We start from the raw sequence: 23,858 nt of genomic DNA on the forward strand, positions 1-23,858 counted from the left end.
GTTAAGTGATTTGAACAAAGTCACAGAGCACCCAAAGTGGGATTCAAACTCAAGCAGTCTGATTTCCAGAGCCTCTATTTTTGACCACAACACTGTGTGAGAAAAATCTTTAAAACACAGATTTCTCTTAAAAAAAAAAGGGGGGGGGGTGGTGGTGGTACAGGGCTTCCCTGGTGGCTCAGTGGATAGGAATCTGCCTGCCAATGCAAGGGTACTCTGGTCCAGGAAGATTCCACACGCCACAGAGCAACTAAGCCTGTGTGCCACAACTTCTGAACCCTCGAGCTCTAGGTCCCGAGAGCCGCAACCACTGAAGCCTGAGTTCCTACAGCCTGCGCTCCGCAACAAGAGAAGCCACCGCAGGGAGTAGCCCCTGCAGCCTGCATGCAGCAATAAAGACCCAGTGCAACCTTCCCCCCAAAAAAGGGTACAAATGAACTTATTTACAAAACAGAAAAAGAGTCAGAGATGTAAAAAAAAAACCTTCTAGTTACTGGGCAGGGGAGGTGGAAAAATTGGGAGATTGGGAAGGACACATATATACTACTATACTCTATGAAAGAGATAACTAGTAAGAATCTACTGTATAGAATAGGAAACTTTACTTAATACTTTCTAATGACTTACCTGTGAAAAGAATCTAAAAGAGAATGGATATATGAATATGTGTAACGTTCACTTTGCTGTACAGCAGAAACAAATACAACATCGTAAAGCTACAATGCTTCAATAAAAATACAAACAGATTCCTAATGGCTCTATAATTATATTAAGTTGGGTAACATTCTTTTTAGTATTTGCCTACATGACAGCAAACTCTCAATATTTAAAGCTATGCTGGGGCAAATAAAAGTCCCTTGTAAAAGAGAAGTCTCTAAAACTTCCTCTACTACCACATCTCTAGATACTCACAAAATGATACTGAATTTTATCATAACATAGAGTAAGGCATTATCAGTAAGGAGTCTCAGGAGAGAGAAAATGTGATCAGCTCTAACTATAAATAAATATTGATTGCAGAGCATAAAAAACCTCTGAGCCCACTCACCTTGGCAGGACTTGCCCGACTGGCAGTGTGTCATGTGGTTTAGGACGTTCTTCATGGTTCGACAGTGGGGAAGGTTGCACTGCCTCACCTCCCCGTTGGCCTGCTCCCGGCGCTGGCACTTGTGAGCGTGCAGGAGGAGGACAAGCTGCTGCTGGATGAGCTTGCGCTTCTCCGGATCAGCCGTATGTGCCCCAGAACCCATCCCCTGGGCCACCGGAGCCACCAGGCCTGGCTGCTGGACCGGTGGGGCCTGCTGCTGGCCCTAAGGGGTACAACAGTAAAGACACATTCAATGTTAGGTGTCACTGGGTGCTACCTCCTGAATAAATACGGACCTGCAGATTTTCAATGAAAACCTTTAACAACATGTCATCTACTAGGTGCCAGACCCAATTTTTTAACACAGGAGATTCTAAGATAAATAAATGATGGCTTCTGCCATCAAGAAGCTTAATTTAACAAGAAAATAAATTACTATTACTATATTAACAAGTAATATAATCAAAGTATGTGTAACATACAGAGAGTAAAAGAAAGAGAAGGACATGGTAAAGTCCAGTGCGAGGGGGAAAATAAAGGAATCTGTTGTGAAAGGCATGTTCAAGTTAGGTTTTGAAATAGTGAAGAGCTTCTCAGAAGACCTGGCAGGGGCCTTTCAGGTGGGTGAAAAACTAGTTTTTGTAAACTCTGGACAAAATTCGTTTTGTCCTATAGAAAAGTAGACATTTCTGGAGACAGAGAAACGTGTTAATCTTTTGTCTCCAGTACTTAGCAGAGTATCTGAAATACAGGCATTCAGTGACTATGGGACATAAAGCAAAAAACCTAAAATATCTGAAAAGGAAATAAAATTCCTACAGTACAATTTTTGAATACAAACATGGACTATCTGACACATTTACAACTAGAGATAGTTTTACTTTAGAAAAACAGCAATGTTAGAAGAGTTGGAGATTTTTCCATAACAGTCACTGTTAAAAATAATGTGTAACTTTGAGAGGGAGGGAAGTTACTTCTGTCTAACAGTACCAGATATAAATCAATAGATATCCAGATGACTGACTGAAGAGGAAAAAGGTTCCACTTTCCTATTCTATAGAAAGAACTGCATATACAAGGAGTTGAATATAGCAGGACCCCAAAACTTTCATTGTGGCAGCCCCACTTGCTTCTGTTTGAGCTAACACCTTTACTGATCAATACCCAAGTAAAAAAACACCATGTGAAATGGAAGGCAGGCATAAGCTTCCTTGATCACAGGGACCATCCCATTAAATCCTAGTGTTGTGCTTTATAGCAGAACAGAAAACATAAAAGTTTAACAGAATTCTTTAAAAAAAAAAATCTTTTGGCTGCACCAAGCATGCATGGCATTTGGGATCTTAGTTCCCCAACCAGGGATGGAACCCACGCCCCCTGCATTGGAGGCACAGAGTCTTAACCACAGGACCACCAGGGAAGTCCCAAACACATTTCTTTTGCTCAAGTGTCAGATGGAAAACAAATCTGCAGACAGATTACTACCCACCATATTGGGCATTCCTCCACCAGGAACTGCCTTTTTGTCCATTGCAAATGGAGATAAGCTATTTGGTAGTACAGACTTTGTCGGAATCTGGAGACCAAGGCCACTGGCTCCCATCTGCTGTCCAGAATTCTGAGTGTATGGTGAACCGTAAGGATTAGGGTTGTTCATCATTCCCATCTAAGAACAAGAAACAGAAAAGAAATTACATCTTATTCCCCACACTAACAGGACATAACTATTTCCTTTCCTTTTCCACTTCCTAATTTACAAAGACAATTTTAAAAGAAATTCTCCGTATATAAAAAGACTAGGGGCCTGAGGTACAGTGAATTTAGAGGTATTTCCTGTAAACATGAGATGTTACTAAAAATGTGTCTTCATTTAGCTACCCTACTAAGCAGGTTTTGCCATTCATCTCCACTTTCAGTAACTAAATAACTTTCATTTAATGTGCAAACTATAACTTAACAAATTCAATTCAACTCAATAAACCATCTAATCCTTAAATATATTAGAGAACTTGATATACCAAAGCATTTGAATGCTTATTCCAGCATTTAAAAAAAAAAAAAAGGAATGGGGGAGGGGACTTCCCTTATTGTCCAGTGGTTAAGACTCTGTGCTTCCCGTGTAGGGGGCATGGGTTTGAAGTCAGGGAACTAGGATCCCAAATGCTGTGTGGAGTGGTTGGGTTAAAAAAACAAACAAACAAATATCAAAAACAAGGTAGAAAACTGGTAGTTTGGGGGATATGTCTTTTTTTTAAATTTAGGGACACAGTAGAACAGTGATTTAAAATTTTTTTGAATCTGAATTATCTAGATACAACGTGTAAACTTTAAAGCCTGCATTTCTTGATATCTTAGACCTAGCTGCTTTATTAAATTGCCTCCTTGGCTCTTAAATTAATCTGAGTGTATCTGTAATCCCTATGTACTTTAAAAAGGAAGTTTGGGGACTTCCCTGGCAGTCCAGTGGTTAGGAATCTGCACCTCCACTGCAGGGCACACAGGTTGGATCCCTGGTCGGAGAACTAAGATCCCATATGCTGCAGAGCATGGCTTTAAAAAAGGTATTTCCCTGTCTTTATCTAAGTCTGTGTGGAGCCATCATACTGTAGCTTAAAGAACACAGATTAATTATTCAAAAGCCAACTGTTTTATTGATAACAATGATGCAACTCACAACTCTATTCTTCCACATAAGACCCCCGTGTAAGTCAATCACTGCCTACTTGCAAGCACTCAGGATACAAACTAAGGATGCTAAAGGAGTCATGCCAGATTTCTCACCTTTCTTGGACAGATCCAATCTATCAAAGGGTCCTTCAAATTCTACCTCTAGCCACCCAGTCCCATGCATCCGTGCCCACTGTCACTGTCTTAATTCAAGTCCCTGAACACAGCTTTTGTAGACTATATCTAACAGGTTTTCTTGCCATCTGTCCTCACTTTTTTCTACTCATAAGGGGGAAAAAAATGATGGTATACCAGACCTTTCATCATCTTCATGAGAACTTGACTACTTCTCCATGGCAGAAGTACTACTTATCTCCCTTACCCATTTACTTGCAAACCTGAGAGCATCATGTTTCTTGAATCTCCAACATCTGCTTCAGCTTTTCCCTTTCCCTATAACTAGGCAGTGAGTGGCACACCTTCCTTCCCTATTTTTTGGCTCCTGAATGCTACCCTGTAAAGGAAATAAAATACTAAATTCACAAAGAGGCAGGGATGATGATAGGGAATGAGACTGAGGAAGTGGCATCGTTCCGGTGAAAGCATAAAAAAACAGGCAGCCTCAGTGGGATGCAGCCAGAGTAAAAACGTATTTGGTCTCCAATAACTGGAATTTCCTATGTGAATCTGACCAGTGAAAATGTAGGGATAATCAAATACAAAAACAGGCTTACGTGAAAAGTTTCAGTTTCTTCTGGTAGTTCCAAATGGGGCTGGGAGCACTGCTGCTACATGTTGCTTTTAAAGTACTGATATTTACACTAACATAGTTCCAACAGTGTGCTCGCCTACACTTGGGGGAGTTGGATTTCACTTGTGTTTCTTATTAGCATGGAAATCCACGGTAGATGTAAAACAAAAGCCATTTAAGAGTCCACAATTTATATAAATAAAACCCTGGAATTAGTAAGATGCCTTCACGTCTCTTGTTTAGACGCATAATGTCTTTATCAAGTACATCCTCGTACAATTTGGTCCTTCACACATTTGTTCACACAGACATCACCTTGACTGCTCACACCAAGTTTCAACAATTCCTGACACTGCTTGTTCCCTCAATCACAATGCATAACCTGGAAATTCCAAGTTCACTCTAGCAGAACCTGGTCTCAAATATACAGACTGCACTAACTGCTGGTTAGATGGCAGTAATTCATTCCTAACACTTCTGGTCACCGTGACCAACAAAGACCCTCAGGCTTTCTGTGTGCCATCTCCCTCAGAGTTTTGCTGCCTGTGTTAGAAAATAAACACCACCAACCCCCTAACCCCTACCGTTTCTATCTACTCAACCCCCTCTACTCTCTCACTAAGTATAACAGGAAGGGAATATACTGTACTTAATTTCTGCTACACTGTAGTGAGTTATCTCATCTTGTTCCCTTCCCTTCAGCTAATGTGATCCAGATGTCCAACTACCTACCACCTACCTGGACCACAGCGATACAGATCTCCACCTCAACTGAAAAGGCAGAGGACCAGGAAGCCACAGTCAGTTCTAGGCAACTAAAACCAGAGGAACCACAGGGGAGTATTTTATCTTTCTTTAAAAATAAATCTGACTCTACAGGTTGTTTCTTAGCGTCTGATGCATTAAAAACAGAAACTTAGGGAACACAGGAACACATAAAACACACAATGGTAACACACATGACAAACAAAAACCAGTGCCCAGAACACAACAACGTGAACAGTTCAGGAATATTTAAGAGACAAAATCCCTTAATAAGACTTGCATGCATCAACAGTAATGCACACACTCCATGAATCCCCAAATAATAAAAACAAAATTAAACTACATTCTGACCTGGTCTACCTAATGGATTTGATAAATACATCTATATCCAGTCATTCCCCAGGCACTGTGTCAACTGGTGGTGGGTGGGAGAGGCGGTGGCAGGGTGGTATGTACAACGATAAACAAGGAAGACTAGGGATCTTTCAGAAGCGAAAAGACATCTAAACATTTTCCATACTCATTCCTATGACTCTTACACTGCTGACTTAATTCAGGGGCCTCACCTCCCCATAGGGACTATTTTTCAAATTGATATGGCACACCTGAAACCACACCCATCAAGACTGCAGATATGGAGTAAGAGTCTCCTTTAAAATCCATCAGGATTTGGCATAAAGACTTGTCTTTTTCTCTCTCAGCATGGATTCTTCCTCTCTGCCTCATACTTAATACTCTTACTTTTAAACTTTATGGGTTCAGTACTCTATATAGGTGGTATTCACTTAAAACAAATATTTTAGTAATAAAGTCTTTATATTTGAATTGCCCCTCCCCATGCAAATATAGGCTCCATAGAGCCAAGGATTTTTTTGTTTGATTAATTTACTGCTATATATCCAACCTGAAACAATGCTGATGTAGAAATGTGTGATTCAGATTATAAATAGAACAGTGATCCACTCTCAACCTAGGCATTCTCCTAATGAGCCTTTTCTTATTTTTCTTCACAGCACTACCTGGAATACTATTAATTTACATCTTATGTGTAGCCTAGAAAGTAAGTTCCCTGAAGTGAGTTTATCCACTGCTCTAGCTTCAGCATCAAAGCCACAACTCAGTAAATATTTGCTCGGTCAGTGAAGGTGTAAGGTGTGCCATCCCTGCCCCATATAAACATCAGGGGGCAGGGACTCCTAACAGGCATATCCCCAGAATCCAGAAGAGGTACTTAAACACTCTACCTTCTTCTTCCTCATTCCACATATTTTAAGTGAACCACATCAACACACAACATGACAGTGCCCGAAAGGGAGAACCCAAGTAGGCAGCTGACACCAAACAGAACCCTTTCCTAAGTTGTCTATATTTTTTACCCTGTAGCTATAAAATATATATATACACACACACACCCCCCACACACATATATTTAAGGGCTTTCATTTATCTGCGTGCCCTCAGGGTTCCCGCTCCCAATTCATCCACGTTTTACTTTCACTCTAGAACCCTCACCATATGATTCTCAGGAATACACAAGTCCTAATGTTGCTCAAATTACTCCTCTTACAGAGCATGCTTGCTCCTAACTCCATGTGAAAATCTCTCCCACCTCTAATATCACCTTACAAGTGAAGCCATCTCTTTCATTCAACAAGAACTTAGGAATAATTACATGTCAGAGACTGGCAACTATAGTGTGATGCCATTTCAAGAAAAAGGAATAAAATGTGCAGGAAAAATATGGAGGAATAAACATCAAATATACACTGATAAAATTTTAATTACACAGAGTACATATTTAAATGTATTTTAAAATGTATTTAACATTCTTTACTTGATAAGGCTAAGAAAGTAGGCTTTTTAAAAGAGAGAAGTCTTTCAAATAACAGCCAAGATCAGGTTAATTAGAACACCTGGAACGTTGGTTGGGGCTTAATGGCACACTAGTGCATCTTAGGGTTTCCCAGGTGGCTCAGTGGTAAAGAACCTGCCTGCAACGCCAAGAGACGTGGGTTAGATCCTTGGGTTGGAAAGATCCCCTGGAGAAGGAAATGGCAACCCACTCCCATTTTCTTGCCTAGAAAATCCCATGCACAGAGGAGCCTGGCAGGTTGGAGTCCATGGGTTCCACGAGTTGGACACAACTTAAGTGACTAAACAAAAACGCATCTTAATATCCATCAACCAATAAGGAAAAAAAATAACACATCTCTTAAAAACCAGGGACATTCCAAGCAATGGGAACAAATGAAGTCTATCTGAAGATAGTATAATGCCAGCTCTCTCAAAACTGTGTTTTAAGGGAGGCTATAAAGGCTAAAAGGAGATGAAAATATTCTAATACTTGTGTCACAGGGAACAGGAATTAGCTGGCAATTATTTGAAACAAACTGTGAAGGTACTCAAAGTTGTTAAAACAAATTTATCACTTACATTTAATGTAAGAGCATTATAAAATTTGTGACAATAGATCCCTGGCATATAATATGTGGGAGATGCTACATAATATAAGAGTAAACATGAACAGTGAAGAATGAATGAATAACTGACCTCAGGCCCACCTCCTCCACCCCTGGAACACTCAGAAACACACTGACAGGGCACACAAACCGAAGCTGCACTCACCTTGAGAGGCTGGGGGCCTCTCAGTCCCGTCTGTCCTCCCATCTGGGGAGAGCCTTGCTGCAGCGGCTCAGTCATTAAGTTGCCAGCACTTCCCATGCCTGGGTTCGGGTACTGCATATTCGGTCGCCCCCGGCCTGCTCCAATTGAACCGTTCATGACTTGATTAGGCATCATCCCTTGTCCACTGCCGGCAGTCAGCATGCCAGGATTCATGCCAGCGTTCATCCCCGTGTTCATTCCCATGGCAGGCTGATTGACGGGACTGCTCATCATACCTGTTGCAGACGGCGTGGGACCCTGATTTGGTCCACTACTGCCCATCCCCATGTTGGGAGAAGTCAAGCCTGCCTGGGCCATTGGGCTTTTGACCATGCTATTTATCAAACCTAATCCAGGACTGTTTTGTTGGGCTTGGCTGGCCATGCCTTGGCCTGGGCCACCAACCCCCATATTGAGGTTAGGGGAGCTACCAGACCGTAGCAATTCTGACAGTTGTTTATGTTTAGAGGCTGCATCTTGTACTATGCCAAGACTTGTCTGAAGCTGACTAATATCACCACCATTGGTTAGTCCCAATTCTGTAGAGTTGATTAATTCATCTGGTAAGTCATGCTCCAAGTCAAACAGAGAGCCAAAATCTAAAAACAAAGAGGAAAGATAAAGGTTTAAGTATGACAGTCAAAATTACAAATTTCTCTATACTTGTTCTTGATAAGCATTAAATATCATCTCTAAACCTTACCCCACGGAATACTATCTGTTTGTATTAGTTTTTCATGTTACACTAAAGTTTTATTTTACATGTTTGTGTGTGTGTGTACATATAAAATATATATAAAAGAGTACTATCATGCCAACAAGTTTAAACATTTATAAACTGTACCTAAAATAAAACCAAAGAATACATATTAGTGTGATACACATTATAAGTTGCTGAAAGTTTGTATTGACAGTCATGAAAAAGATATATAATTAAAATTGTTTACTATTCCAGAATTTCTTACAAGGGGTTAAAATAACTAATCTATACACAGACTAAATCCAGAATCTATACACAAACTTAATTCAGAATGAAACAAAAGATTAAAAATATAGTAATTATAAAAAAGACAACTCATAAAAAGAAAAAGACCTGCTCTTTGTAGACCACTCAGGGTAAGCTCCAGGAAGACAGGAGCTGCTTACCTCTAACTGCTATCACACAGCGCCTGCCACAAAGCTGAATGAAGCTGTGTTCACCTGACTTCAAACCACAGATTAGTTTTCCTTAACCAAAATCTCGCTGAGTAAGATATGAAACCATGCGTCTAGTTCCTTCACTAACCTACAAATCATCACCACTCTATCTCTGCCCTACCCCCGTGCCAAAAAGAAGATGCGAAAATTATAGATTAACCTAGGGTTCCTTGTCTTGGCACTACTGAACATTCTAGGCTAGATAATTCTGCTTGGGAGGAAGGAAAAATTGTCCTGTGCACTATACTCAGCAAATCCCTGGTCTCTCCTTTTAATGCTAGTAGTACCTCTAACCAATTTGTGACAATAAAAAATGTCTCCAGATATCACCAAATGTGCCTTGGAAGTGTAAAACTGTCCCTGGTTGTTGACAATATTAATTCATTATACGCTGATGGTGGAATGTTTCCTTGTGTACTCCAGTAGAATGAAAGCTGCTTAAAAGTATATATGATTGCTGCTACTGCTAAGTCACTTCAGTCGTGTCCAACTCTGTGCTACCCCACAGATGGCAGCCCACCAGGCTCCACCGTCCCTGGGATTCTCCAGGCAAGAACACTGGAGTGGATTGCCATTTCCTTCTCCAATGTATGAAAGTGAAGTCGCTCAGTCGTGTCTCTTAGCGACCCCATGGACTGCAGCCCACCAGGCTCCTCCATCCAGTGTTATGTAAATAGAAGGACTGAGGTGTTTTGAGTTTTAATTCTCCAAGTAGTTTTAACATTAAAAGGACACTGCTGAACTTCCTTGGTGGTCCAGCGGGTAAGAATCTGCCTGTCAGTGCAGGGGACACGAGTTCCAGCTGCAACTAGGAGCCCAAGTGCCACAACTAGCGATCCCATGTGTCCTAGAGCCTCTGCTCAACAAGAGAGGCCACTGCAATGAGGAGCTCCAGCACCACAGCTAGAGAAAGACTGTGCGCAGGAAGCAAAAACCAGCGCAGCCAAAAGTAATTAATTTTAAACAAAAAAGGCCCTACTGGGTATTTAAAAAGTAAATATAGTTGAATCTACAACTGATAATCCTATTAGAGATAATTCATCCAAAGACAAGATACCACTTTAATAATGATCTTCTTGGTCTAATTACCCTCAGTTCTTAAGTACAATTCTTCTTCTATGTGAACTTCCTGTTCTTTTGCATTCTGTCATGGCACTGAAATCACAGGTGTGTCTCTTTCTCTTCCTCCTCTCCTGCAGTCTTTCCCCCCCTACCACCCCTCACCCCACCTATGCACCCAGACTGTAGCTCTGGGAATGACATGAGTTACTTACATACCAACTCCTCAAAGGGTGATATTTTAGTTGAACTGAATTGTACCTCAGGATCTCAGGACGTGATTTAGAGTACAGGATTATTCTCTTTCCTTCTGAAAAATCATGTGCCCCTCCATCATAAAAATAAAGTACCTCATGATTAGTTTTGGAATATAAATAAGGTTTCAAATAAAATTTACCTGACATCACTACTCAAGACAACTGCTTAATTACATATTTCTTTCATTTCCTTCTGTTTACATAATTCACAACACTGGAATCATACAAACTTTTAAGCAGCTTTGCATTCTACTGTCCCCCTGGAGTACACAAGGAAACATTCCACCGTCAGCATATGTTTAGTGTTTAAGAAAAAATAATCTCTACCTATTTAGAAATTTAAAATATACACATGGGGAATTCGCTGGCAGCCCAGTGGTTAGGACTCCAGGTTTTTACTGTCTGGGTTCAATCCCTGGTTGAGTAATGATAAGAATACATTTCAAAACTTAAAGGAAATAAAGCTAGAAATCAACAAATATCTAAGATATTTGAAAAAAATAGTAAGAAAAAGATGATCAAATAAAAAAGCAATGCAACAAAAAAGAAAAATGGAGAGGTTACTAACAAAACCAGAAGTTAGTTCTTCAAAGAGAGTAATAAAAGATAAACTTCTGGGAAAGTTAAGGAGAAAAGACAATAAAAAGAAAAAGTGGCATTACTAATCATTTTTATACCAAGAAAAAACGGAAAAGTGACAAAATTAATGAATTCCTGTTAAGCACTCAATAAACCTCAATCAAAAAGAAATTATACATATCCCTGCATCTCCAACAAGTCAATGGTAGAAGTTCTCAAGAGATTCAACAATACCTCGTTTGAATACCTGATTCAAACCCAACTGTGGAAATACATTTTAAGAAGAGAATCAAGATAACACAAATACTGATTAATGGATAATATTAAGAAAATCATTAATTTTGTTGGGTACGACAACACAATAGTTATTAAAATAAATCCTAAGAGATACATATTTAAGCATTTCTAGTGAAACAAGAAGCCTGGGATTTACTTTTAAAAACTCCAGCAGAAAAAACAGAGGGGGGGAAGAGACAAAATTATTAGTAACCTGAAGTAACAGGCACATGGGAATTCTTTTTTCTATTAAATTGAATTCTTCCATTTAAAAAGTTTAAAAGGAAACAGAGAAACCCTGAATATTCCTATTACTATCAAAGAACCATAGCTTAATTTTCCCATAAAGACCAAATATAATTATTTTTGCAGGCATGTCCTACTGAACTTTCAAGGAAAAGACAATTCAACCTCACACAAATACTTCTAGAAAAGAGAAATACTCTAAAAACCACACATGGCCAGTACAAGAAAAGAAAATCATGAACATAGAAGCAAGAATCCTTAAAAAAGAGCAAACCAAATTTATCAGTGTCTTAAAGGTGTAATCTCATGATCAAGTTGGGATCATCTCAGGAATCCAGGAAAAGAGAGGTTTGCATATTCACCATAGTAACAGAGAAGAAAGAAAACATTAGGTTCAATGACTGGAATAAAAGCACTGGATAAAAGTCAATACCCAATCACGATTTTTAAAACAAAACCACAGCAATCAAAACCCGATGGGAAAAAGAATAGACATACGTATAACTGAACCACTATGCTGTAGACTTGAAACTAACACAAGTGTAAATCAACTATGCTCTCGTCTGTAGTCATGTCTGACTCTTCTTGCTACCCCATCGACTGTAGCCTGCCAGGCTCCCCTGTGGGATTTTCCAGGCAAGAATGCTGGAGTGGGTTGCCATCTCCTTCTCCAGTGTATCTTCCCCATCCAGGTACTGAACCCACATCTCATGCGTTGGCAGGTGACCCTTGAGTCACCAGGGAAGCCTGTGTAAATCAGTAACACTCCAATAAAACACACACACACACAACTGATGAGAACTTCCTTAAATTGATAAAAAGGGCTCTTCCAAAACCTAAAAACTGACAGCAATTACGGATAACGCACCATTAAAAACAGCCTCTTTAGCATCAGAACAAGACAAAGATACCCAAAACAACCATTTCTATTCAGTGCTGAACTGGAGTCTCTAGTCAAAGCAATAATACAAGAAATATTCATGAGTCAAGACTGAAAAGGAAGAAACATAATTACTGTATGCAAACAATACACCTGTCAATAGTGAAATTCCAAGGCAAAGAAGTGGAAATAGTAAGAGGTTAGCAAATTAAATTGCATTTCTGCATATCAGTAAAAAATGATTAGAAATAATTTAAGAAACCCTAACCTTTCCTTAAAACTTGTTATTTTCAATGATTAAATTAATTAAATTTGGAAGACTATGCTAGAGTGTCACAGGCTTCCCTGGTGGCTCAGTGGTAAAGAATCCGCCTGCCAATCCCTGAATCCGGGAAGATCCCACATGCTACAGGGTAACTAAGCCCCTAGGCCACAACTAAGGAAGCCCGCGCACCTACAGCCCGTCCTCCCCAACAAGGTGAGAAGCCTGTGCACTGTGAGTAGAACAGCCCCGCTCACCGCAGTCAGGGAAAAGCCTGCACAGCAAAGAAGGCTCGAGAGTCGCATCTACTTTGAACCACGACTAAACAGATCTTACTATTTCATTTGATTACCACTGACTGTTCTGAGCTAGTCTGATTGTGCCTCTGAGTTCTGCACATTTAGGATTCCCAAATGCCATCAGCCATCACTGGTACCTAACAGCACAGTTCAAGGGGTCCAAATACCTGGGGTTTAAAACCTAATTCTTACAAGCTGACTTAATTTACCAATTACTTTCCAACTGAGCTCATGTTACCTCTTCTATCAAAAGGCTACTTATTCTACCCCCATGAATGAATGGAGGTTTTTTTTAAAGAACTAACGAGATGGTTCTTACATATTTAAAAAAAAAAGTAAAATTCCAAAGTATATAAATGTATGTGTCTATTAAAAAACGTGTAAATTCATTAACCCTCTTTTAAAAGTTATATACCAGTTGGGGACTGAGCAAAGGATCCTCAGATCACCTAGTAGTGTTTACTTGGAAACAGACTGAATATAAAAGCAGAACCATACTGGGCTTCCCAGGTGGCGCTGGTGGTAAAGAACCCACCTGCCAATGCAGGAGACTCAAGAGACACTGGTTCAATCCCTGGGTGGGGAAGAGCCCCTGGAGGAGGGCATGGCAACCCACTCCAGTATTTTTGTCTGGAGAAGCCCATGGACAGAGGAGTCTGGTGGGCTACAGTCCATAGGGTCGCAAAAAGTCAGACATGACTGGAGAGACTGAGCGCACAGCACACACGGGGTGGGGAGGAATTGGGAGAGCGAAGATGCATTTTCCTCAGCCTCTTAGAGAACACGGCCCCTGCCAGGGAGGGCCCAAGATCAGAAATGACTGATTTTCTCATTTTATAGGTGCAGTTAGTGATCCATCACCAGCTTCCCTGAGATTGTACTATTTTGTTACTGAATAGGGACTCTATTAAAGCCCCTGGATTCCAGCTGAATGCTCTATGTAAGTAAGCAAATAGACGTCATTTTTAGCAGTTGTTTTAGAGTAGTAGTCAACCTTATGAGAAATATAACTTTTCTGAACATTTTTAAACTGAGAAAACATTTTTTAAACAAAACTTAAATATTTACAGACTAAGAAAAATTACCCAAACTGTATCAGTTCTACACTGATAGAGTTAAGAGGTGTGCTCAGTCGTATCTGTCTCTTCGAGACCCTTTGTACTGCAGTCCGCCAGGCTCCTCTGTCCATGGGATTTTTCAGGTAAGAATACTGGAGTGGGTTGCCATTTCCTTCTCCAAGGGATCCTCCCAACCCAAGGATCAAACCTGTCTCTCCTACATTGCAGGCAGACTCTTTACCCACTGAGCCAACAGGGAAACCCCAAAGGATTAAGAGTACTAAAGCTCAATAAATGTAATACGAGGGTTTTACTTTAACAATCAAACTTCCAATCTTTCCCCATTAGGTTCTTCTGCAAGGGGCTTCCCAGAAAAAAACCTGGTTCCAAGTTCATGAGCAGCATATAGGAAAAAGATTACTAAAAATGAGATATTATGTCTTTAACCAGTTTGTCATAAACAGAAATAAAACCCAATGGTCTAAAACTAGTAGAAAAGCAAATCCCAAACAAAAAGTAGTATGTATGAAGATGCAAGGGAAAAATAATTAGAAATTTAAATGCCAGGATTTAAACAAATACTGAACAGTGGGTTTCAATACTGACCAGCCTCAATCCATGACTAAGCTCCTCAGCTTCTTCCTTTTCCTTCAAGGAAAGGAAAAATATAAAGGTTCAAATAAATCACCTTCTGAGGCCCCCATCTCAACTTGCCCTGCACAGGGATTAGTTCAGATCAGCTGAATAAAATTTACGTGTTCAACAAATAAAAGCAGCAACCTAGAGGATCCTTAAGGTTAATACCTTGGGATTTTTACTGTAAAGAGAAAAACTGCCCAACTGAAGAGTTGGGCTTCATGAACAAAGGGCTTCCCTGGTAGCTCAGCTGGTAAAGAATTCACCCACAATGCAGGAGACCCCAGTTCAATTTCTGGGTTGGGAAGATCCACTGGAAAAGGGATAGGCTACCGACTCCAGTATTCTTGGGCTTTCCTGATGGCTCAGTTAAAGAATCTGCCTGCAATGTGGGAGACCTTGGTTCGATCCCTGTGTGTGGAAGATCCCTGCAGAAGGGAACGGCTACCCACTCCAATGTTCTGGCCTGAAGAATTTCACGGACTTAATATAGCCCATGGGGTCGCAAACAGTCAGACAGGACTGGGCCACTTTCACTTTTCAGGATATGAACAAATCTTCATGCTCTAGCTCACTCAGACAAAGAAGATGAAGAATAAATCGACAGACAAGTCTAGAGTAAGGCAGACTGGTGAGGAGGCTGCTGCTAAAGGGGCATCAAAGAGGTCTATCAGAAGAACTCTCTAACTATAGTTAGGGGGTTACGGAGAGAAAAAGAGAGGAAGTTACTCTCTTGGATAACCTGGACATGCCCGTATTTAAAGGACAATGATCTTACCAGCAAAGGATGCTAAAATTCAACATCCTCCTCCAGTCCATCTACCCGGAATACCGTCCTGGAAACCAGGTTCCAAGAAGGCAATGTTCGTGGTGTTCCATGCTTGAGAGAGAATTCACTGAATATAGATAACAGGAGATAGTTGGTGGTCTAAGTTAAGAGCAGTGACGCGCATAAGCCAGACTGCAGTGGACTGAGAAATACGAAGTTAAGATAGTAAATGACAAAAAAAAAAAAAGGATAGTAAATGACAGAGAGAACTTTTTCTAGATAGTAAGGTGAGCTTCTAACATATTTAACTTGCTGACTCCCCTTTTTCTTTGATTAGAAATGTACAAATCTGAAATTTATCCCATTACCTTTAAAGTATCCCATGACAAACACTGTAGAATAGTATCACGAACAACTTGAACGTCTTATCCTGTAAGACGTTTCCTGCTTACTTTCCAAAGTATCAACCGATCAACATCAACAGCAGGCTGCTTCTATCAAATAGTTTATTGACAGGTTTCCACATACAGTTCTCAGATGCTCAAATACAAAAGAACTTTGAGTAAAATGCTTCTTCGGGACTTCCCTGGAGGTCCATGGTCCATTGCTTCCATTGCAGGGGGCTTGTTTCAACCCTGGGTTGGGGAAGTAAGATCCCAAATGCCAGGCGATGTGGTAAAAAATAATGTTTCTTCACCTGAGTATACATTCAGTCCAAACATGGTGGCACAAAATGAGCCTAAGAGGACAGATTTTAATCTGGTTTGAAAAGTTTAGCATAATACATTAGGTTCAGCCAATGGACCGTGGATAAGAAATGTGACTATTTAAACAAAAATGAATTTGGACTGAACATGTAGGAAACTAGTGTTGAGTCAAAACACCCTTTCATTCTTACATTCTGATTCTGTAGATTACCCTTGGTGTCTTCTCTATTTCTGTGGTCCTCACAGCAGATTTAACTGTATCATCTCTTGTACAATAAATACTTAGCTGAGAAATTGGGCAGACATTCACTACTGTGAAATATATAACTGAAGTATAACTTTCAAAATTAGGATTACTAACAATATAATCCCAAACAGTGGATTGTCTGAGTATAAAGAAAAGTTTAAAGCTACAAACTAGGATGCAAAACTGAAATAATGTTGGCTCAAAATCTAATTCTACTGCTTAAGACAATCTCTTGCACTGACTAATTTTTTTCCCCATTTAGAAAGTTCAAACTTTATTTGCTGAATAAACAGGCTTATTTTTTGTACTTCAGGTAAGCTGAATTCAAATAAAAATTCAGTTCTCTTAAACTGTGTACATTAAGCGAAATACCTGTACAAATTATTCTAACACTAGTCAATTTGCAAGTATCTGCTTAAAAGACAGAATCTATCCATCCACTCCTCTAAGCTAGCTTTCTCTGTGATATTAAAGGACTTCCCTGGTGATATTAAAAGTGCCTTTAAATTAATGTACAATCCAGATCTCAAAACCTTTCTTTCATCCCCGTGGTGGGGCCAGAGGACGAGTAGGAATGGGACGAGTTAAGAGTGGAGAGGAACTGAGCCACAGCAAACTGAAGGGCAGCCAGGTGAGTGACGAGGTGGGCAGAAATCTGAGGTTTTAAAAAAAATAGGGATTGGAGATGAAAGTCAAATCTACAGAACTTTAATAATTCTGAAAACGGTTTGGCTAGATATGAAACCATCAATCTCACAAAGATCTCTCCTTAATGGTTTGGGGCACTTCTATTCTTAAATTAACTCAGCTGTTTTGGGTGCTTAAAAAAGCACAATGTTGGCCTTTAAAATCGAGGCAATTTTGTAAACTTCATGATAGGTAACTTCTCTTCAGTACTGTAATTCATAAGTATTTTAATACTCTGTAGATGAAGCAGAATTAATCTAACCATAAAAACCCACCTGTCAAGGAAAAGATCACAGACACTCAAAACTACAATACTGAGCTTAAAGGAACACTAAAAAATGTAATGAAATATTCACAGTGGGGGTTCCGTGGTGGCTCAGTGGTAAAGAACCTGCCTGCCAACACAGGAGACATGGGTTCAATCCCTGATCTGGGAAGATCCCACAACTAAGCCCATGCACTGCAACTACTGAGCTGTGCTCTAAGAGCCCAAGAGCCACAGCTACAGAAGCCCATGCGTGTGCACCCTAGAGCCTGTACTCTGCAATAAGAAAAGTCACTGCAATGAGAAGCCCACACATTGCAACTAGAGAAAAGCCTTTGCAGCAACAAAGACCCAGCACAGCCAAAAATTATATTAAAAAAAAAAAAAAAAATCCATGCTGGAGAGACAGGTTAAGACTTCTACTACTTTACGAAACATGTTTCGTAAGATACAAGTTTGATCAAAGACGATAATCAATATTAAGTTTTATAGGATCACACAGCTATGCATGTTGGCTGGTGCTGAATTTCGAAAGCCAACAGGCAAAAGCACGTATTAATTTTCAAAATATGCATTCTTAACAGTCTTGAAACCATGACATTAAAAGGTGTACCTATACTTTGCAAAGTGACTGACCTGAAGTTTTATTCTTAACCCTAACACATTTATGATATTTCTTGGTGTGAAATTCAAAAGATGAGGACACTATTATTTTCATTTCAATAAATACCCACTTTACCAATCAACTCAATTACATGTTTATATTAAGCCTAAACGGCATGCTAACATAACTACCACTGAACATTTCTTGATTTTGAGTATAGTAACATCTTGTGAGAAGCTTTGCTCTGAGGGCTGGATTTGTTTGCCTAATTGGAGTTTGTTCCAAGGGAATGCCTAGGGGACTCCTAGAGAAGCTATCATACTCTTTCTTTAAAAAAAAAAAAAAAAAAAGCCTCCTAGAAACTGTACATCTGCAAAGAAAAAGAGGAGCATGACTTTTTTTAATCGGCTGTATTTTCTACATGTATGACAAACAACTGGTAACAAAACTTGGATCTTAAGAAAATAAACAATTCACTTTGAAAAGTACAACTTACCAAAGCCCTCAAAGACAAATGATATGTGCATGTCCAAGAGATAAACGACAAACCCTAGGTCTTCCAGCCATTAGGTTCTGTGGCTGTTACTGATTCCGTACAAGGCTTCTGGAACTACTCTTCCCCTGACCATGCCACTATTCTCATAAAATGTTTATCCTGATGGTGAGATAAATATCAAATTCCTTAGCATACTTCTGTCTTTTTCAAAATAGGACCCTAACATCCTTTCCCATCTGTCGCCTACGAAAACATTCCACCATATAGTCTGTGTTCTGGTCACATATAAACTACTTATGTTTGTTCCACCTGAAATACCATTCCAACTTTCCCTACTTCTTGTTTTTTTTTTTTTAACTGGCCCATGCGGTTTGCAGGATCTTAGTTCCCTGCTGAGAGACTGAACCCAGGCCCTTGGCAGTGAAAGTGCAGGAGTCCTAACCACTGGACTGCCAGGAAATTCCCAACTTTCCCTACTTCTAAGAAAAGGTAGGTCATGCTCTCCTACTCTTACCCATTCTGTCAAAAATAATCCCTGGACTTACCTGGTGGCACAGTGGATAAGAATCCACCTGCCAACACAGGGGACACAAGTTCGATCCCTGGTCCAGGAATATTCCACATGCCTCAGAGCAACTAAGCCCACGTGCCACAATTACTGAGTCTGTGAGCCACAACTACTGAAGCCCACTCAACCTAGAGCCAGCAAGTAGCCAACGACTGAGCCCGTGCACCTAGAGCCTGTGTTTCCCAACAAGAGAAGCCTGTGCACCGACAGAGAAGCCCCCGCTCCCTGCAACGAGAGAAAGCCTGCCTGCAGCGAGAGAAAGCCTGCCTGCAGCAACAGAGACCCAGTGTGGCCAAAAACAAATAATAAATATAGCAGCTGTACATGTCAAGAAAGAAATAATCCCTATCCTCTGCCTTCATCTAACCCATTTTAACAACTTGTATCAGAGTATAACTTATGGGAAAACTGTGTAGATATGTATACCAATTCCAGCAGATTCTAAAGGCTTTGAGACCAGAGACTGCACCTTGCTTTCATCTTTATGTGAGAACACTTATAACTCGGTAGGCAGTCAATGTTTGTTCGCTGAAATGAAAAGTTTTCCAAATGAAAATAGTGACTACTCAATTCAGGAGAATTGCACAACTTCAAAATGTGCAAAACTTAACTCACCAAAACCCCTCCCCCATCCATACCCACACACATCTCTTCCTATGCTTGCTGTCTCAGTAAATGACATCCTCATCAATCCTGCTGCCCAAGCCTGAAATCTGGGAATTTCCCTCTCTGGCAATATCCTGACATTTAATTAATCACCAAGCTCTGCTGACCACCCATACCCCCTCAAACCTCACTTCTTTTCATCTACTAATCCAGGCCACTCTCATCACAGCTGGAATTCTGAAACAGTTATCTCACTGGTCTCCCTATTTTCTCCTTTTCCTTTCCAAATCATTCCTCATTCGTCAATCATCTCAGCCTTAGACTCTAAGGTACAATTCTGTCTATACATTTAAAAAAGCTAAAATGTAAAGTCTAAACTCTAGTAAGCAGTAACGCCAGTAAGTCCTGTATGACTGGCCCCTTGCTAACTTATGCAGTTATATTTCTTGCTGTCCCCCAACTAGATGACATGCAAAGATTCCCTGACAGACCAGACTCTTCTCCTTAACCTGGGCTCACTCTTAGCAGCCCTGTCTATCCTTCAAATCCCAAGATCAGATTCCAGTTTCTTCAAAGACAGCCACCAGAGCAACAGTAGCTACAGGTTAGGTACCCCCATTTCTCCCACTGTACACTGTACTTCCCAAATACAATACTGGCCCCATCAGACTTGAATGTTGTTCTCCTCCCCTTATCTGCAAACCCCAGGAAGGAAGGGTCCATGACTTTCTGGATTACCACAATATTCCTCATTCTGAGGATAAATGCCTAGCACACAGAAAATGTTGGTCCAACCCAGGACAACTAACTGGCAGCCTGTCAACTCTTTTAAACTAGTATTTTTCAAATACTAGTCATGAGCCACAAGCCATGGTGGGTCATGAAATCAATGTAGTGGATCACAACCACCACTTTTTAAAAAAATAAAATGCAACAGAAAGTATCAGAGTAGATCACAAGAAGCAAGCAGGATAAATACTGTTTGTTCACTTGCTGAGACAGGGTCTCTGGTTCTCCATATAAACTGTAGTTCTTATTGGGTGCGGCCAGAAATACTGAAAAGCTGTACCCTGCTCCTTCTACTTTTCTTCCTCCTCCTTTAAGAAAGTTTTAAGATAAATAAAAAATGCTCAACCATACAATTCTTTAGAAAAAAAGACATTCTTACCTTGAGCATTTCCAGTAAGAACAATCTTTCTTAATTGCCTTCAATATGTGACAGTATATATATATATATAAACTCTTAAATCTCTACCATATTATATTCTCAAAAAACTTCACATTTGAGTAGATGATGTATAGGCTAACTCTGCACCATATGCCTTACTTTTAAGACTACTCTCTCATTATCTTTAGCCAACCTATCTGTATATCCATTAAAAAATATACCTAGAACTGCTTTTGTGCGGTATATTTAGCAGTAAGGTTAAAAACACTTAACACCTAATAAGCTCATACTATATTACAGCAAGCACCACCCTAAGCGTTTTTAATATTTATTTATTTCATTTAGTTATTTGGCTGTGCCTGGTCTCAGCTGCAGCGTGTAGGATCTAGTTCCCCAACCAGGGATCGAACCCAGGCTGCCTGCATTGGGACCACGGAGTCTTAGCCAGTGGCCCACCAGGGAAGTCCCTATTCTAAGCATTTAATAAAGAGAACTCTCATTTATTCCTCACCACAATCCTACACATTGGGCACTACAGGTGAGGTTGCTGAGACAGAAAGATTAAGTAACTGGCCTAAGGTGCACAGTTAACAAAGGCAGGCCTGGGATTTGAACTCTGCTAGTTGGACTCTAAAACCCATTCTCTCAGCCACTCACTTTCCCAGTACTGTACATTTTACTTTTTTCCCCATTAGTTTAAATTTTACATTCTCAACTAAATCACTCCTAATTGACGTTGGGGGCATTTATTTTAAAAAATGTACATTCAAAAACAAATGATATCCAAATTGTTCAGAATAGGCCTTAAAACCTCAATATTTATTCTCTTAAATCTTTTTCAAGAACTGAGCAGTAATAAAAAATTTTCCCATTAAAATTTTAGAAGAAAACTACTATCCACATAATTAAAAAAAAATCATCTGCAATAGCCAATGTTTTAAATATTTTACACGTGGCATAATTTAAGTTTCAGCTTGCCCATTAATTTCTCTTAATGCCTTGCCATACTGGGGGGGAAAAAATACCAACTTCAGAAATTCTCAAAGGAGGAAACCTTAAAATTTAAATCACACCAAACAAGATGTCTTATTTTTCCATTAATTGTTGGGTCTAAGAACTGGCAGAATAACTCGTGAATTGTTTTTGTAAATATACCAGGAAGAAGCTTTTTACACTCCCACTTGTATCTGCAACATTCTTCCTACTCTTTTTTTCTTTCCTATTTACCGCTTACTGTTCTTACAAACCCACTATGCACTAATATTCAATTCCCCTCCGTTTTACAGAACAGACTAAGCAGAAGGTTCAAAAGCAAAGTAAAACAGAAAACAATGCCAAAAGGCAACCAAGGCAGAAAGCCTTTCCTCCCTCCCCTTCATCCAATCGCTGGACATGGCAATGCATTTCTTACCTCCACAAAATAATGTGAACTCTAGCTGAAAAAGGGAACCCTACTGCAACACACACAAGATTTACAACTTAACGTCATCTTATCTTACTATCAACCACAGACAACTTTCTGGGAGCCCTATAAATGAACTTACAAAGTCTTAAGAATAAGCAATTACCAGAGTTTAAGGCACTTAAAATGTTTTGTAATTTAACTTAACACAAGGTCAGCAGTACTTTGCTGGACTGAACAGCCATAACTCAAAAACTTCAGAAGCAGAACTCTCAAGCAAACCTTCATGCCCCCAAAATAAAATTAAAACATAGTATCACCGGTGTAAGAGCTAGAAAGCAAAGTCTCCAATCAAAAATATTTTCCTTGATGATAAACCACTAAGACACAATAGTGTCCTGAGAAAGAAACAGACATTTAAAAAATCCTTGCCACACACACAAAAAATCCATTATGTACCATAATCTAGTGTTCAAATGCAGCTATAGCTGTCCTTTGCCTTCAAAATGAAAACGGGCATAAAATCCAAGCTAATTCTCACACAGAGTACACTGTAGAGCCACAAAACTGTATCAAGACCACAAAGAGCCTACTAAACATACCAGATCATGCTCATGCCTCTTTCCAGACTCTGTCCATACAGCATCCAGTGTACACAAAGCAGTGCTAGAACACATCCAGTGAGCAATGAAGCAACGTATCATCCCCATCTTTCCCGCCACTTAAGGTATTACCAGAAACAGGTTCAAGAAATATTTGCAGGACTTACATATTAACTATTCTGGTCAATAATTTTACCAAAACAATTTTTTTTACAAATGCTTTTATGATGTAGGGCGGTAACAGACGTGGTAGGACAGAAAGTCATGTAAAAATTTCAACGGATCATGTGCGAATATTGAGACAAGACCATAAAGATGCAAAAGCTGTAATTCTCTTTCTCCTCATTTTGACATGTAAAACTTGAACTTAATTCAAGCCACTATAATCAACCTGGAAAATCTTTTAGAAGCATCTCTGAGAATTAAATAAGTCATTTTCATTCTGCATCAGTGGATAACCTTAGAAGTTCAAATTTGGAGATTCAAGCACTAATTCTGTTTTGTAATGCTTTAGCATGTCAACCCAATTGTGTTCCAACTTTCTTCCCTATAAAACTGGCACACGCAAACACTCTTGGCAGGTACACGTACACTATTAAAACTGCAAGCCTCAACCATTTAAAAAAAGTTTCTGGAGTCTAGAATTCGGGGATCATTTTGAACAGTTCTAGATAAAATCAATCAGTAAGTACTGAGGCATAATTTACGTTCACATTTATAAACTACCTAGGGTGGCAACTCTAAAAAGGCAAAAGTTACAAGTTTAAAATGTAAAGTTTTAAAGAGTGAAGTGTTTCTATTAAACTTACCTGCAAACTTAAAACTACACCGTGCTGGATGTAAAAACAATCAATCGATAGAAATACAATGGTGCCCAATGTGAAGTTCACAGGGGGACAGTATATCCTTCCTCCAGCCCCAATCAAAAAATCCAGACTGGTTAGGATTAAAAATTAGATACCAAACAATTCCTGGATTAGAATCTTAAGTGGGGCGGGGCGGGGGGTACAAAAATCAATCTTCACTACAAAATTTAGAGTAAAGTAACTAAGAT

The 23,858-nt window shown here is 39.7% G+C and overlaps 1 protein-coding gene across 3 annotated transcripts in view; it reads right to left on the reverse strand.

Annotated features, from left to right (window-relative positions):
- The window catches only part of EP300 (E1A binding protein p300), a 63,658-nt gene that overhangs the window by 37,116 nt on the left and 2,684 nt on the right, over positions 1-23,858 (reverse strand). For all 3 annotated transcript variants that reach the window (XM_055566440.1, XM_055566438.1, XM_055566430.1), the window contains exons 2-4: positions 7,896-8,533; positions 2,577-2,753; positions 1,049-1,310 (exon numbers count right to left, since the gene is read on the reverse strand). In XM_055566440.1, the coding sequence (XP_055422415.1) occupies positions 1,049-1,310; positions 2,577-2,753; positions 7,896-8,533 (1,077 nt within the window). The remainder of the gene's footprint in view (positions 1-1,048; positions 1,311-2,576; positions 2,754-7,895; positions 8,534-23,858) is intronic.

This window comes from Bubalus kerabau, chromosome 1 (assembly GCF_029407905.1).
Source record: "Bubalus kerabau isolate K-KA32 ecotype Philippines breed swamp buffalo chromosome 1, PCC_UOA_SB_1v2, whole genome shotgun sequence".
NCBI lineage: Eukaryota > Metazoa > Chordata > Mammalia > Artiodactyla > Bovidae > Bubalus > Bubalus kerabau.